Source organism: Moschus berezovskii, chromosome 26, assembly GCF_049115385.1.
Source record: "Moschus berezovskii isolate FMDL1 chromosome 26, NW_MosBer_1.0, whole genome shotgun sequence".
NCBI lineage: Eukaryota > Metazoa > Chordata > Mammalia > Artiodactyla > Moschidae > Moschus > Moschus berezovskii.
Genome location: NC_142485.1, coordinates 45,390,192 through 45,408,685, shown reverse-complemented (window position 1 = coordinate 45,408,685; position 18,494 = coordinate 45,390,192). Strand labels below are relative to the sequence as shown.

At 38.4% G+C, this 18,494-nt stretch overlaps 1 protein-coding gene and 1 pseudogene across 1 annotated transcript; both read left to right on the top strand.

Annotated features, from left to right (window-relative positions):
- Positions 1-18,494, top strand: part of LOC129557401 (frizzled-3-like) — a 929,688-nt pseudogene that overhangs the window by 268,399 nt on the left and 642,795 nt on the right.
- On the top strand, positions 7,835-8,767 carry LOC129557293 (olfactory receptor 4C16-like). The gene has a single exon (XM_088832521.1). It carries the CDS (start codon positions 7,835-7,837, stop codon positions 8,765-8,767), a length of 933 nt encoding a protein of 310 aa, XP_088688647.1.

Here is an 18,494-nt window from a genome sequence, read left to right as displayed (position 1 = left end):
ATTCTTCGGCGATCAGCTTTCTTCACAGTCCAACTCTCACATCCATACATGACCACGGGAAAAACCATTGCCTTGACTAGACGGACCTTGGTCGGCAAAGTAATGTCTCTGCTTTTTAATATACTATCAAGGTTGGTCATAACTTTCCTTCCAAGGAGCAAGCGTCTTTTAATTTCATGGCTGCAATCAGCATCTGCAGTGATTTTGGAGCCCAAAAAAACAAAGTCTGACACTGTTTCCATTGTTTTTCCATCTATTTCCCATGAAGTGATGGGACCAGATGCCATGATCTTTGTTTTCTGAATGTTGAGCTTCAAGCCAACCTTTTCACTCTCCTCTTTCACTTTCATCAAGAGGCTTTTGAGTTCCTCTTCACTTTCTGCCATAAGGGTTGACTTAAAAAGTATCTAATTGTCTACTGAATATTTTTGTTCATATAACCTAAGACTACAAGGATTTCAACCTGTGCTCATTGTCTTACTGTTAATTCTAATGTCTTTCATTGGTCATTAATTTCCATAACTCCCCATTTTAAACTTAGGCTTGTGCTAGAAAAAGCTGTGCACAGAGAACAAACCAAGAAATGAATGAGTCATTAGTACAGTTCCCAAGATTGATCTTCCCAAATGTAAAACCTGAAAAGTGCTTGACCTCTGTGAGCTTCAGTTTTCCCTCACATGAAATGTAACTATGAGTTCCTATTTCATGGAACAATTATATAAATTAAAAGTCATGCTTATTAAAGTGACAAGCATACAGCCTTTTGTATAAAAAATTATGCAATTAACATATGGTAAGTAAGCTAAATTATTTTTATCAAATATGTAATGGAGTAAGTATATATTTACTAATGTAAGTTAGAAAAACAATTGGACATAAATTTGAAAATAGTATGAGATATTAATTCAGTTTACAGAAAAGCTAGGTATCTAAGTTAATCTGTGGATCACTTGCTATTAGTCTATATTTCCATGGTTGGTGAAGTGTGTAGTCCACAGCATGGAAACTGGTACCAGGCACCACACTACGTTTTCTGGATGGCACTTGCAAATAAATTACAAAACTTATAAAAGTTTGTTGCCTAAGGCAGAGAAAGACACCTTAGGGCACTGGATGGGACTGACCTACTTCCTCTTTTAACAATTACATTTTTTTTTCTTCTATTCTCCAACATTTTCCACCATCCACTTGCACATTTTCCTCTATTTTTGGTCAACAAGTTACCAAAAACTCCAAGACCTTGTGTCTATCTGGTTACTGAGTACAAAGAGCATGCAGTTGCTATCCAAATAGATTGAACAGGCAAATCAAAAGTTGAGTTGATTATATCTGGATAATTCCATCTGTCAAAGGAAAGAAAACTTTAGGGACTAATTATCTTTAGGTTGCCAATGTCTTACATCATCATGACTTAAAATATTCCCCCTGGTATGCAAAGAGGAAGATTTTTTGCTTCAATATTCTTTGAAAGGACCTCTGTCAAAAGTGGATGGTTATACTTGACAATGGTTCAGAGAGTCTTCTAACAAGTAAGTGACATATAATTTCAATATTTGTATTCAGAGAGGCATTGTTTAAAAATAAGCCAATATCATTTTTAATATATCTGCAATATGTAACCTAGAAAGATGATACTGATGAACCTATTTTCAGGGCAAGAATAGAGATGAAGACTTTGAGATGCAGACTTGTGGGCCCATCAGGGCACAGAGAAGGTGGGATGGATTGAGACAGTAGCACTGAAATATATACATTATTATATTTGTATATACTGACCACTGCCCTCCGCAGAAGGCTTCTCTCTGCCTAGTAAGGTTCTAAGGAGGAATAAATAAATGTTGATTTCATGATACAGGGGACAATCAGATAAGGGAAGCATAAATAATTGGTATTGAGTGGTATGATGATATTGTGATTCTCAGGTCAGGCTGTTTTCTAGGGCAACACTGGACCAGATGAACACGGATTTTAAACAATTTTTATTTGGGCTTTTGGGGGGATAAATAACATTGGGACAACCTCTTCAGTTCAGTTCATTTCAGTTCAGTCGCTCAGTCGTGTCCGACTCTCCGCGACCCCATGAATCACAGCACGCCAGGCCTCCCTGTCCATCACCAACTCCCGGAGTACACTCAAACTCATGTCCACAGAGTCAGTGATGCCATCCAGCCATCTCATTCTCTGTCGTCCCCTTCTCCTCCCGCCCCCAACCTTTCCCAGCATCAGAGTCTTTTCCAGTGAGTCAACTCGTCGCATGAGGTGGCCAAAGTATTGGAGTTTCAGCTTTAGCATCAGTCCCTCCAATGAACATCCAGGATTGATCTCCTTTAGAATGGACTGGTTGGATCTCCTTGCAGTATAAGGGACTCTCAAGAGTCTTCTCCAACACCACAGTTCAAAAGCATCGATTCTTCGGCGATCAGCTTTCTTCACAGTCCAACTCTCACATCCATACATGACCACGGGACAACCTCTTAACTGGAACCAAATGTCCACTAATTGAAGATGCACTGAGGCTGCTTTGTCTCCCAACTATTATAACTCATCTTTGTGAGATATTCATTTGAAAATATGAGACAAGGTGTTAACCTCTCTCTGGAAAAAAAAGAAATTTGTGTCTTTAATCATATTCATATGACAAATAAAAGTGTCTATCAATATCAGAAAGATATGAATAATGTACAGCCTCTAATAGCATGCTCCAAGGCCAGTATTCCATGTAAATAAAGGCTGAATGCTTTCAGTTCAGTTCAGTTGATCATTCCGACTCTTTGTAACCCCATGAATCGGAGCATGCCAGGCCTCCCTGTCCATCACCAACTCCCGGAGTTCACACAAACTCATGTCCATCGAGTTGGTGATGCCATCCAGGCATCTCATCCTCTGTTGTCCCCTTCTCCTCCTGCCCCCAATCCCTCCCAGCATCAGAGTCTTTTCCAGGGAGTCAACTCTTAGCATGAGGTGGCCAAAGTATTAGAGTTTCAGCTTTAGCCTCAGTCCTTCCAATGAACATCCAGGATTGATCTCCTTTAGAATGGACTGGTTGGATCTCCTTGCAGTCCAAGGGACTCTCAAGAGTCTTCTCCAGCACCGCAGTTCAAAAGCATTAATTCTTTGGCGATCAGCTTTCTTCACAGTCCAACTCTCACATCCATACATGACCACTGGAAAAACCACAGCCTTGACTAGATGGACCTTGTTTGGCAAAGTAATGTCTCTGTTTTTTAATATGCTATCTAGATTGGTCAAAACTTTCCTTCCAAGGAGTAAGCGTCTTTTAATTTTCTGGCTGCAATCAGCATCCGCAGTGATTTTGGAGTCCAAAATGTGAAGTCTGACACTGTTTCCACTTTTTCCCCATGTATTTCTCATGAAGTGATGGGACCAGATGCCATGATCTCAGTTTTCTGAATGTTGAGATTCAAGCCAACTTTTTCATTCTCCTCTTTCACTTTCATCAAGAGGCTTTTTAGTTCCTCTTTACTTTCTGCCTTTGCTTTAGATGACAATTTTATGGCTATCAGTGTCCCAGTGTCTTACATGCTCAAGTAATACATCACAAAATACATCCTCTAATACAAGATTTATAACTGATTCACAGTTATTTAAACCTGATCTTGGGGATATCATTGCCTTGATTGTTGTTGCCAGAAGGCCCTGTAAATTTAATAAAGACTCTATAAATTTGTTGTTGTGCACTTTGTAATCAGAATAGTACTAGAGCAATGACAAAAAGATGATTATATTTTAAGGAGTACTGTGAAAAATTCGATTAAAAGGCACTTAACTAAGCTCCTACATTGTACAATATTTTAAATTGTTACTTCAGAGAGTATATCCTGAAAACACATAGTTTGCAAATTTTTTTTAAAATGGGAACTAAAATAAGCACACCCATTATTGTATTATAAACAATGCTATGTTATAAAATCATGCTACAAAAATCCTGTAATCAGAAGTCCATTTGTGTTTTTTTTTATAATTTAGTCCTGAAGTTCACAGAAGACTGCAAGATGAGTTAATGACCAACATAGACAGCATATTAAAAAGCAGAGACATTACTTTGCCAGCAAAGTTCCATTTAGTCAAAGCTATGGCTTTTCCAGTGGTCATGTATGGATGTGAGATTTGGACTACAAAGAAAGTTGAGCACTGAAAAATTGATGCTTTTGAACTTTGGTGTTGGAGAAGACTGTTAAGAGTCACTTGGACAGCAAGGAGATCAAACCAATCTGTCTTAAAGGAAATCAGTCCTGAATACTCATTGGAAAGACTGATGCTGAAGCTGAAACTCCAATGCTTTGACCACCTGGTGCAACGAATTGACTTATTTGAAAAGACCCTAATGCTGGGAAAGACTGAGGGCAGGAGGAGAAGGGTACAACAGTTGATGAGATGGTTGGATGCATCACCGATTCAATGGACGTGAGTTTGAGTAAACTCTGGAATTCAGTGATGGACAGGGAGGCCTAGTGTGCTGCAGTCCATGGGGTTACAAAGAGTTGGATATGACTGAAAAACTAAACTGAACTCAACTCAACACCTATTTATTATGAATACTTGGGTTTGACATTACTTCCATTATGGAGATATCTTTATTCCATTTACTACTCTCAAAGATCAATCCTGGGTGTTCATTGGAAGGACTGATGCTAAAACTGAAACTGCAATACTTTGGCCACCTCATGCGACTAGTTGACTCACTGGAAAAGACTCTGATGCTGGGAAAGGTTGGGGGCGGGAGGAGAAGGGGACGACAGAGAATGAGATGGCTGGATGGCATCACCGACTCTGTGGACATGAGTTTGAGTGAACTTGGGGAGTTGGTGATGGACAGGGAGGCCTGGCATGCTGTGATTCATGGGGTCGTGGAGAGTCGGACACGACTGAGCGACTGAACTGAACTGAACTGAAAAGCTTACATTGAATCTTAATTCTTATTAAACATTCACTTTAATCAATATTTCTTGATTTGAGAACTATAACATCCCTTTTATAGAATGTAATCCTTTGTTCAAGAGTCAAAAATTATTCCTGAAGTGTACTTGAAAGCACAGAAAATGTTTTTCGAAGACATCAAAAAGTTAATGATTAAGACAGTCAAGATTGTTTGGAATATGTATAGACAGAAATGGGCTTTACTTTTGCAGAGAGGATAAGGAACTTTAATGTCAAACTGAAACTGTGTGTGCTGCTTGCTCAGTCATGCCAAACGCTTTGTGACCCCATGGACTGTAGCCTGTAAGGTTCCTCTATCCATAAGATTTTCCAGGAAAGAATACTGGAGGGGTTGCCATTTCCTTCTCCAGGGGATTTTCCCAACCCAGGGATTAAACCCACATCAAACTGAAACTACTGATTCAATATTTAGTGAGAAAAATGACTAAAACCTAATCATGCTCCATATATTCAAATACACATGTCCAAATGTAAAAAAGAAATGTTATGCCTAGAAATGGGTAGATTTATGGGATTGGTTACATACAAACTCAAACTATACACAGTCAGGAATGGGAAAACTCATAGACTAGTGTAGTAACAGATTTTCATATCATTTTACATCCAGTGCCTACCATATTATCACATGCCAATATTTTATAATCAGTTCAGTTCAGTCACTCAGTCATGTCTGACTCTTTGCAACCCATGGACTGCAGCACACCATACTTTCCTGTCCATCAACAACTACCAGAGCTTCCTCAAACTCATGTCTATTGATTTGGTGATGCCATTCAACCATCTCATCCTCTGTTGTCCCCTTCTCCTCCTGCCTTCAACCTTGCCCAGCATCAGAGTCTTTTCCAATGAGTCAGTTCTTCACATCAGCTGGTCAAAGTATTTGAGTTTCAGCTTCAGCATCAGTCCTTCCAATGAAATATTCAGGACTGATTTCCTTTAAGACAGATTGGCTTGATCTTCTTGCTGTCCAAGTGACTGTTAACAGTCTTCTCCAACACCAAAGTTCAAAAGCACCAATTCTTCAGCACTTAGCTTTCTCTGTAGTCTAACTCTCCTATCCAGACAAGACTACTGGAAAAATCATTGTTTTGACTAGCTTGACCTTTGTCGGCAAAGTAATGTCTCTGTTTTTTAGTATGCTGTCTAGTTTGGTCATAGCTTTTATTTCATATTTTTATAATAGCTCCCTTTTATTCTTTTAAATGAATAAGGGAAAGAATAATTTTATTGTAACGATTAAAATTTCAAGGCTCGCTTTCTTTATGTTTTAAGATCCTTGCCCATGTTCACAGAGTCCAAAGAGACTCGTTCCCCTGGCATTTGAAAGAAAATAACTTTCTTAGACATTTTCTAAAGAGTTGTTTGCAATTTGAAGGAAGAAAATGTGCATTACAAGTTTGTTGAAGAGAAATAAATTTGTCAGGAGAGAAGAAGATGTAAAAAGAAAATTTTTTTGTCTAAGTTTCCTGTTATTGTCTGTTTTATACATTTAAGACAATGTGTTAGAAATACGGGTGGGATTCAGAAAGGAAGGAATGCAATAAGATAAATAATCTTGTAAATTACATTTCAATGCATGACATTTCAGTTCATAATTTTACTTTTAAAAGGGTCCCTTATAACATCATCTTCACAAAGCAAAAAAAAAAAAAAAAAAGATCCAAAGTTTTGACCATGAATTGGCCTATGATAATATATCTTTCTACATTTGAAAAAGTAATCTTAGTTGAAAAATTACATTTCAAAGTTTAATAATAATCAGCTCTGGCAGGACCAAATAAAATTGAATGAAGATGTCAAACACTGATTAGCTACTATGTCTCTTATAGAAAATCTCATGTCTCCATTTTCTATTTCCCTGTTCTGTTCTGTGAATGGAGGCTTTTCTGAGATCAGAATAATTTAGTCAACTCTACTGGGGATGTGAACATGATCTGATCCTACACCAGTTTTCTGGTGACACAGATTCCTAAAAAAAAAAAAAAAAAAATCAAACTAGGTCTAGGATGTTTAAAACTTCGAATTGTGAAAACATGAACTGCTGAATAACAATTCACATTTTTTAACTAGCAATGTAATTTCAGAGGCACTTAGTGTTCTAAGGAATTCTGTTCAGGAATGGAGAATGAAAAATAGAAATGAGGAAGTCCTGAGGATATTTTTATTACCAAATATGAAAAAGACTTTCATTTCTGTTCATTAGTATTTGTCAACTACTAATTATGACCAAAACCTTAAAGCTTACAACACATTATTTAAATGCTGTAAGTGTTTCCTATTTGACTTTTCAAGGTGTAATCAAGGGAGCAAGTATGCAGTGAAGAGACAGATCATTACACAGGTATAAATAACACAAATTTCTAATATGTGTATAAACTTATGTGGTATATAAATATATGTATAAAATTAAGACATTACTTATGGGGTAAAAAGTGCTGTACAACCTTGTATTTATATCATAAATCCCCAAGGGATAGAAAATGTTTCCTAAATGCAGAGCAAAACACGGGACACACATTTTATTAAATATAAAAAATGTTAATCAAATACAGCATAACAATACCTTGAAAGTACATATTTATAATACTGAAAAATTTCATCAGAGTAATACCCCTGCTAACAAGTGGTTTTCTTTGAAGATTCTTTTTTGAAAAGAATCATATTCATCAGCTTATTGAAACTCATAATGAGTGAAGTGGTCATTACAAATAAAGTGTTTAAAATAAATTATTAAGAAATGTTAATAATGTTAGAATGTTTCTGGTGAAAAGCACTTTTCCTCAAATATTCTGTGACATTAGATAACACCATGAATTAATTTGTTTTTTACAGATAATCCATTTTACACTCATCTTTTCTCTTCACTTGTGAAATCATGCAACAGAACAATAATGTGACTGAATTTATTATGCTTGGCTTAACCCAGGATCCTATTAGGAAGAAAATAGTGTTTGTCACATTCTTGCTTTTATATTTGGGAACATTACTGGGTAACCTGCTGATTATTATTACCATCAAGACCAGCAGGGCACTTGGGAGTCCAATGTATTTCTTCCTTTTCCATTTATCTTTATCTGATACCTGTTTCTCTACATGTATAGCCCCTAGGATGCTTACAGATGCCCTTTTGAAGAACGCCACTATCTCTTTCAATGAGTGCATGACCCAAGTTTTTACATCTCATTTTTTTGGCTGCCTGGAGATCTTCATCCTTGTCCTCATGGCTGTTGACCGCTATGTGGCCATCTGTAAGCCCCTGCACTACACGACCATCATGAGCCATCGAGTTTGTGGTGTGCTGGTGGCTGTGGCCTGGGTGGGGTCCACTGTACATTCTTCAGCTCAGATTTTTCTGGCCCTGAGTTTACCTTTCTGTGGTCCCAATGTGATTGATCACTATTTTTGTGACTTGCAACCTTTGTTGAAACTTGCCTGTACAGACACTTATGCGACCAACCTACTCTTGGTGTCCAACAGCGGGGCCATCTGTACAGTGAGTTTTGTCATGCTGATGTTCTCTTATACTGTTATCTTGCATTCTCTGAGAAACCACAGTACTGAAGGGAGGAAAAAAGCCCTCTCCACCTGTGTCTCCCACATCATTGTGGTCATCTTGTTCTTTGGTCCTTGTATATTTATGTACACACGTCCTGCAACCACATTTTCCATGGATAAAATGATAGCTGTGTTTTATACAATTGGAACACCTTTGTTCAACCCTCTGATTTATACCCTGAGGAATACAGAAGTGAAAAATGCCATGAGGATGTTATGGAGCAAGAAGTTGATTTCAGATGACAAAAGATGAATGGACGTTTCTATTTTTCTTCATAATCCAGATTAATTTAGTAAAAGTCCTTACAGGATATAACGTTCTTCATGTGGTGTTGATACAATCTTGTCCTTGGGCATGTGGTTAGTTACGTTAGGAAAAAGCAATGTGAACATATACACCGGTTAGTGTTCAGTTTCAGTTGGGAAAGACACAGGACCAGGTAAACACTGGTTTGTTAGGTCCATTGGTTTTCTCTACCTTGTCTCTGCCTCGCTTGTGTAACTAGTGTCACTCTGGTTGTGATCTAGCATTTCCCCTGCCCCTTCTCATGATGATTGCTGGTATTCTCTGCAACAAGACAACCATCTATATGTTTATATTACAAACTTGAGGGTTTCATTTCTTCTAAACTCTTCCCTTTATTAGACATGTTAGTTTTATTATGTTTGATCATGGGCATATTCCTAGTAGTCCTTTCTGGTAACAGCATGTATCAGACTCAAATAATTGTAGAAGATTTTGGTTGTCAGGGAGGATATATAATTTATGTTAACTTCAATGTATTTCTTTACTGTTACTCCAAGTTCTCACATCAGTATACATACCCTTCCAGACAGTGACATAAACTTAAATATATACCTTAAAACTTAAATACAACATACATAAACTTACATACATACCTTTCCAGACAGTGACATAACAGTGAGAAAATTCAGGCTCCTGAAGTGATAACCCTGTATACGAGCAAAAGAGACACAGATGTATAGAACAGTCTTTTGGACTCTGGGAAAGGGCGAGGGTGGGATGATATGGGAGAATGGCATTGAAACATGTATATTATCATATGTGAAATGAATCTCCAGTCCAGGTTCGATGCATGATACAGGGTGCTCGGGGCTGGTGCACTGGGATGACCCAGAGGGAGGATAAGGGGAGGAGGGAGGTGGGAGGGGGGGTCAGGATGGGGAACACATGTACACCACATGTACACCCGGGGTGGATTCATATCAATGTATGGCAAAATACAATACAATATCATAAAGTAATTAGCCTCCAATTAAAATTTTAAAAAGTAAAAATAAAATTTTAAAAAAATAACTTAAAATATTTCACTTTGTTGTTGATGGTCAGAGCATTCTTTCTGTAAAATATACTTTATACTCCTAATTAGATTTCTTCTAATTTGGTACTAAGGTTTCTTGAATCATGCCATTTCCAGTAATATGTTCATAACATTAGGTTGTTATTGTCAGAGCATAGATGGTTCAAATTAAGGAAGATATATTTATGTGAATAAGATGTTGAGACGGCAAACTATTGATGTTAGTAGTCTTTTAACATTAATAGAATTAAACAAATAATTAAATAATACGAAGGAGGATTTTTAGATTTTGAAACAGCAATATTTATATGAAAGATATCATTTATGAGCTTCTCTCTGATAAAGGCTAAACTGTGGGAACAGTAAAAAGTAATCAGTCTTTGCAAATGATTTAAGTAAGGGAAATAAAGGAACACTTAAGTTGACCACAGGGGTATTTTAAGAAGGGAAGACTATTTTTTTTTTATTCTAAGGTAGAGGCATGGCATAACTGGTATATCAACACCCAAAAAATAACCATATATTACAAAGTGTAAACTCTAATGTAAACTATGGAATTCAGTAAACTCTGATTAATATTGACTCCTCACTTGTATGTAGCAGAATAACATAAGCTCTCATTAAATAGCAAACCTGTAAAAGGGACAAAGGGTTTCAATGGGAACTCCTTATACTTCTGTGTAAATTTTTTTTTAATCTAAGAACTTAAAAATATTCTGAAACACAGAGTCTAACAAAAAATTTATATCTAAAAGAAAATGTTCAATTTTACTGTATCATGTTAAAAAATATGTTATTTGAAATTTTATACAAATTTAAACTATAAACACATCTGTTACTAAGTCACATATTTATAACCTTAGATGTTTTACAGTTTATCTTAGTATGCTATACAAATATCACTAAAGGATATGCAATATTATATTCAGTTCAGTTCAGTTCAGTAGCTCAGTCGTGTCTGACTCTGTGATCCCATGAATCTCCGCATGCCAGGCTTCCTTGTCCATTACAAACTCCCGGAGTTCACTCAAACTCATGTCCATCGAGTCGGTGATGCCATCCAGCCATCTCATCCTCTGTCATCCCCTTCTCCTCCTGCCCCCAATTCCTCCCAGCATCAGGGTCTTTTCCAACGAGTCAACCCTCCGCATGAGGTAGCCAAAGTATTGGAGTTTCAGCTTTAGCATCAGTCCTTCCAATGAATATTCAGGACTGATTTCTTTTAGAACAGACTGGTTGGATCTCCTTGCAGTCCAAGGGGGCTCTCAAGAGTCTTCTACAACATCACAGTTCAAAAGCATCAACTCTTCGGCAATCAGCTTTCTTCATAGTCGAACTCTCACATCCATACATGACCACTGGAAAAACCATACCCTTGACTAGACAGACCTTGGTTGGCAAAGTAATATCTCTGCTTTTTAATATGCTATCTAGGTTGGTCATAACTTTTCTTCCAAGGAGTAAGCATCTTTTAATTTCATGGCTGCAATCAGCATCCACAGTGATTTTGGAGCCCCCAAAAATAAACTCTGACACTGTTTCCCCATCTATTTCCCATGAAGTGATGGGACCAGATGCCATGATCTTAGTTTTCTGAATGTTTAGCTTCAAGCTAACATTTTCACTCTCCTCTTTCATTTTAATCAAGAGGCTTTTGAGTTCCTCTTTACTTTCTGCCATAAGGGTGGTGTCATCTGCATATCTGAGGTTATTGATATTTCTCCCAGCAATCTTGATTCCAGCTTGTGCTTCTTCCAGCCCAGGGTTTCTCATGATGTACTCTACATATAAGTTAAATAAGCAGGGTGAAAATATACAGCCTTGACATACTCCTTTTCCTAATTGGAACCAGTCTGTTGTTCCATGTCCAGTTCTAACTGTTGCTTCCTGACCTGCATAGAGGTTTCTCAAGAGGCAAGTCAGGTGGTCTGGTATTCCCATCTCCTTCAGAATTTTCCACAGTTTATTATGATCCACACAGTCTAATGCTGGGAAAGGTTGGGGGCGGGAGGAGAAAGGGACGACAGAGAATGAGATGCCTGGATGGCATCACCGACTCTGTGGACATGAGTTTGAGTGTACTCCGGGAGTTGGTGATGGACAGGGAGGCCTGGCGTGCTGTGATTCATGGGGTCGCAAAGAGTCGGACACGACTGAACGACTGAACTGAACACAGTCAAAGGCTTTGGCATAATCAATTATATTAACTGCTTACAAATATTTTAATAACTTTAGTATTACTATAACATTATAATTTAAAATAAAATTTGTAATAAATGGACATTAATTTGAATGTTGCTACATTAAGAAAAATTTTCATTAAAATATTTTAGTTTTATTCAACATGATATTCTTCATTACTTTAATATTTATATATACAAAAAGTGCTTTTCTCTTTTTGTTTCCTTTGTTACTTTTTTAAATGTACAATATGCCTGAAAATTGTAGTGTTTATAAGCACAGAAAGGGTTATATTAGTAGTAAGAGTTTAAGTAGTTTTTTGTTATTAATCTCTAATAATAACAGAAAAATTTGTATTTTACTACCAATATATTTTTCCATAGATTTAACTTAGGTTCTGCGAGAAAGCAGTAAAACATATACTTTCAAAGCCTCAGGTAGGGTTTTCTAGGCTAAAAATGGCTGAAATGGTTAGCATCAAAAATTGATTTTAAATATACCAGAAAAAAATGTATACAGAACAAAGATGAATGGGGCCATATTACCCACCTTCTTTTTCCTGTGCCCTATTCTAAGAGTTGACAGTATTATAGTAAAGTAAATAAGGGCTTCCCTGGTGGCTCAGAGGTTAAAGCGTCTGCCTCCAATGCGGGAGACCCGGGTTCAATCCCTGGGTCGGGAAGATCCCCTGGAGAAGGAAATGGTAACCCACTCCAGTATTCTTGCCTGGAGAATCCCATGGACGGAGAAGCCTGGTAGGCTACAGTCCACGGTGTCGCATAGAGTCGGACACGACTGAGCGACGGAACGGAACGGAACGGAAATAAGCAATATCCATTGTAGCAGAGAGTTTACTCTGTCTGCTGTGTAGTGAAGATGCACAATAAAAACGGCAAATACTGATGATGCCATGAGTTAAGAATGTCACGAACCTACAGAGCAAGATAATTAAGAGTTGATGGTGGTAAACCTGAGGTGTGCACTATTTCGAACAGGATGGTCAAGAAAGACCCATATGACTTTTCAACTAAGATGAAAATTAATGGTTCTCACCATGGAAAAGTTTGCTTCCCAGCAGACAGTGGTAAGTTCTAGATTAACTGCTGGTTGCCCTAGAAATGAGGGTGTTTAGTGGTCACTGCTACAGCATTTGGCAGGTAGACTTTCAGGATGCTGTGGAACAGCTCATAATGTGCCAGGCAGGAGATCACTACAAAGAAATAGCGTGTGTGTGTGTGTGTGCTCAGTCATGTTCAGCTCTTTGCGAGACCATGGACTGTAGCCCACCAGGCTCCTCTGTTCATGGAATTTTCTGGGCAAGAATACTGGAGCAAGTTGCCATTTCCTACCCCAGAGTATTTTCCTGATCCAGAGACTGAACCCACATCTCTTGCATCTCCTGCATTGGGAGGCAGATTTTTTTTTTTTTAACCACTGAACCACCTGAGAAGTCCCACAAAAAACTATCTGACTCAAAATTCCAGTGGTGCTGAGGCTGATAAATTCTGACCAATATGAAAAAATCTTGACTGTTCGGGCAGAATAAAAATTCTAGGTAGTTAATAGATGGAACTGAAAGTGCAAACTGAATATACTTCTATTATTGGAAGGAAAGTTATGACCAACCTTGATAATATATCAAAAAGCAGAGACATTACTTTGCCAACAAAGGTCCGTCTAGTTAAGACTATGGTTTTTCCCGTGGTCATGTATGGATGTGAGAGTTGGACTGTGAAGAAAGCTGATCGCCGAAGAATTGATGCTTTTGAACTGTGGTGTTGGAGAAGACTCTTGAGAGTCCCTTGGACTGCAAGGAGAGCCAACCATTCCATTCTAAGGGAGATCGATCCTGGGTGTTCATTGGAAGGACTGATGCTAAAGCTGAAACTGCAATACTTTGGCCACCTCATGCGACGAGTTGACTCACTGGAAAAGACTCTGATGCTGGGAAAGGTTGGGGGCAGGAGGAGAAGGAGACAACCGAGAATGAGATGGGTGGATGGCATCACCGATTTTGTGGACATGAGTTTGAGTGAACTCCGGGATTTGGTGATGGACAGGGAGGCCTGGTGTGCTGTGATTCATGGGGTCACGGAGAGTCGGACACGACTGAGTGACTGAACTGAACTGATAAGAAAAAAAAAAAAAATCAAGAAGCTAGGTAGTCAGAGAAGGGAATAAGAGGGAATAATTGGAAATGAGACCAGAAATATAAAAGAACTTCAGTATACAGTGTTTATGGGATTTTTCTGGAAAGAAATGGGAAAGCATTTGAGATCTATCTGACATGATTTGAATTATGATTTAATAGGGTTATTTTGACTGCTTTATTGAGCATCTGGAGTAAACTGTCAGGATATTATAACAACTAGAAAAGAGGTTATGGTAGTTTGGAAGAGGTCAGTAGCATGTTTATGGAAAGAAATATTCTGCTTACGGATACAGCTTTCACGGTTGATTGGAATATAAAATTACACATCCAAAGAGGATAAGTTTCTGATTCTTCAGTTTAAAATTAAACATGCATTTAGTGTAGTCTCAATTTTCTCATTCTTAGCACTTAAGGTTAAAAAAAAAATTGTGTTCACAAAGACTCAATCTGTAATTTTATAGTAGCTTTTATGTAATAGTTATGAGCTTAAAGTAAGTCAAGTGCATATGAATAACAAAAAGGATTTCTTTCATGATTACAATGAAATATTTCTCAGAAGTAAAAAGGAATAAACTATTGGCATACACATGAGCAATAACCATTCCAAAACTATCTATTTGAATGAAAGACGCCTTATATAAAACAGTATGTTCTTTGTGGTTTCATTTATGTTAAGTTTTGCAACAGGCCATAGTAATTAGTAGTGGGAAAAGGAAATAAATCAGCACTTCTCTTTATAGAATAAAGTAGTGAGGATTACTTAGGGGTCAGCATGAGAGAAATGCCTGGGCTCGTGGGAATGCCTGTATCTTGATTGTAAGTGGTTGCACACATGTACTCATTTGTAAAATGTCTTGTAGTTTTGAAAATTTTCATAATAAAGTGCTTTGAAAAACAATTTTACTTCAGCATCTTATGACACCTGTCACTAAGTTTAATATAATTTTGTTTGATCTACCAGAAAGAGTGGCTCTTTTTTATTGTGCTTCTTACTGCGTTTTTCAGTATGTTTTTGTAGAAAACACTTTACCATTATTTTTACTGTTCTATATCAAAACACACTTATTATCATAAATTCTCCATGGAACATTATTCTAATCAACATACAAAATTGCACTTTACTGATGACAGCAGTATTTTTGGTCATACTTTTGCTGTTTTAATAAATGTTGCTCTAATTTTCACTTGAATGAAGGTTTTTGTGAAAAAGGATTCTTTTCCGCATTTAGGAACATTTAGATGGCAATATCCCACTCAGTCACTTTATATTCAACTGAGCTAGAGGCTCGCTGGGTACTAACTAGATATATATATATCGCTAGATATATTTTTCATAGTCAGCATTAGACTTAACTCTTGGACACGTTATACTGAAAGATGAAGGTATGCTTAACCCTTTCACCCAGAATGAAATTTGGGATCCAGGAATATACAACACACGAAAAGTACCATAAATATGACCAAATTGGACTAAATCTTGAAATGCCATGTTGGTTCATCATAAGCAGATTAATTAATGTGAAACACCACATTAACAAAATCAACATTTAAAATCTCATTATCATCTAATCAAACGCAGAAAAATCATTTGACAGATTCAGCATTGATATTATGATTAAAACTCTCCCAACAAATTAAGAATAGGAAGAACTTCCCTCACTAGAGTAAACACCATGTATTACAAACTTAAAAAAAACGCAGCTAACATCACATTCAACGGTGAAAAACTAATAGCTTTTCTTATAAGATCGGGAATAAAGCAAAGATTACCACTTTTATGAATTATATTCAATAAAGTACTAAAAGCCCCACAAGGTAGAACTGCTAGGTAAGAAATAAAAAGCTTCCAAACCATAAAATTAGTCACACTACTTCTGTCTATAGATGACATCACCCCATATGCAGAAAATCAAAAGACACCATAAGAAAGAAAGTAAGAAAAAAAAAAAAAAAACTCAGAGCTAATAAATGAATGAAGCCAAGTTGCAAACTATAGTTCAGTTCAGTTCACTCACTCAGTCGTGTTCGATTCTTTCCGACCCCATGGACTGCAACACACCAGGCCTCCCTGTCCACTGCCAACTCCTGGAGTTTACTCAAACTCATGTCCATTGAGTCAGTGAGACCATCCAACCATCTTATCTTCTGTTGTCCCCTTCTCCTCTTGCATTGAGAACCCTATGAACAGTATGAAAAGGAAAATTAAAAAATCAACATAAAAATAAGTTGTCTTGGTTTGCTAAATACATTATTTTTGAAAATGAAATAAGACAAACTGATTACTATAGCATAGAAATAATACAAATGAAAGTATCAAATGAAGCAAAAAAATGCTTACACTGAGTTCAGTTCAGTTGCTCAGTCGTGTCCGACTCTTTGCAACCCCATGAATCACAGCACACCAGGATTGGCATCCATACATGACCACTGGAAAAATCATAGCCTTGACTAGACAGACACTGAAAACAACACAAAATTAATGAAAGAAATTAAAGCAGATAAGATAAAAGAAAAGACAACTGTGTTCACAGATTGAAAGACTAATATATTTAAAATATCCATGCTATTCAAATTGATATATAGACTCAACAAAATCTTTATCAAAATTTCAATGGTATTTTTCATGTAAATAAAAGCAGTTCTAAAGTTCATGTGAATTCACGAATGTCCTCATTTAGTCAAACAAGTACTGAGAAATAAAAAAAAAAGCCAGAGGATAGAAGATGGCAAAGGCATAGGATGGGGCAACCACTTTCTCCCCCACAAATTCAGCAAAAGAACGCTGAGTAAATTCCACAAAACAACTTCTGAATGCCGGCAGAGGACATCAGGCACCCAGAAAAGCAGCCCATTATCTTCGAAAGGAGGTAGGAAAGAGTATAAAAGATAAAAAGAGAGACAAAAGAGGGAGGGACGGGGCTCCGTCCCAGGAAAGGAGGCTTAAAAAAAAGAGAGAAGTTTCCAAACACCTGGCAACAGTCACTGGCGAATCTGTGGCCAGCCTTGGAACCCCAGAGGGCCACATAACCGGGAGAGAGAGAAATAAATAACTAAAACCCACAGACTAAGGGCTCAGAGGAAACTCTCAGTGGAGAAGCGGTGCAACTACCCGCAACACCCCTAGCAAGTGGGGGCTGGGCAGGGAGGTGCAGCGGCAGTGCTTAGAGAGAGGACCGGGCCTGAACGCCCCGAGGGCAATCTGAGGGTGTTAATGGGAGATAGATAAGCAGAAGGTAGGATAGTGACCCTGCGGAAAGGTGAAAAGCCTGCGGAAAGATGAAAAACCCCAACCTAAGGTTCTGCCAGCCCCGCTCACAGAACAAAGGACTGAGCAGAGCAAACTGACTGCAATCAGCCCATCCCCCAGCCCCCACCGGGACAGGCAGGGAGGGCAGCCAGCCTGGAAGGGGCAGCCGCGGCACCAGAGAGGCTTCCCATACCAAGCTGCATGCAGACTTCATTGCTAACAAGACTTGTTGGGTTCAGGCCGGTCGATATCCACCTGAGAAGGTGTGCCAGTTGTACACCCAGAAAACTGAGCAGCAGGGACCGGGGAGGTGATAAGTCGCAGCGACTGCACTCGCCAAACGCCTGGTCACCTGAGCTTCTCAGACCAGGGAAGACACAAAACGTAGGCCCAACCAAGTCTGAGGCTTTGTGGAGTACCCGAGGACCTGAAACTGAGCCGCTCAGACCTGGGAAGTGCATGCAACCCACCGCTGGCCTCAGACAGTTCCCGGCAGATCAACCTAGAGCCTGAGCAGCATAAACAGGGAAAGCACACACGCCGCGAGTGGGGGCAATCCCAGTGTATCCGAGACACTGCATGCACTCCCCACAGATGCCAGGGATATTTGCTAGCAGCGTCCCTCCCTCGCCACAGCATGTCTGAAAAGTGAACCTATTAAAATGTCCACCACCACCCCGTGTATCAGGGTGGGAATTAGACACGGAAGAGACTAGCAAACAGAAGAGCTGAAACACAAAGAACTGCCTTGGATGTGACAGATGGAGAAGTCTTGAGCCTACTGCAAGAATAAGACCAAAAACCAGAGGCAGAGTCTTAACTCCAAATCCTGAAAACACCAGAGATCTCCTTTTCCAGGGAACATTAAATGATAGGAGCTCATCAAATGCCTCCATACATACACTGAAACCAGGCACCACTCAAGAGTCAACAAGTTTCAGAGAAAGACACCATGCAAATTTGCCAGCAACACAGGAGAATAGCCCTCAACTTCAATATACAGGCTTCCCAAAGCCACTCCAAATTCACTGACATCTCAATCTCACTCAGTTCAGTTCAGTTCAGTCGCTCAGTCGTG

Coding starts and splice junctions, on each gene's coding strand:
- LOC129557293 (XM_088832521.1), top strand. CDS start 7,835: ATGCAACAGAACAATAATGTGACTGAATTTATTATGCTTGGCTTAACC.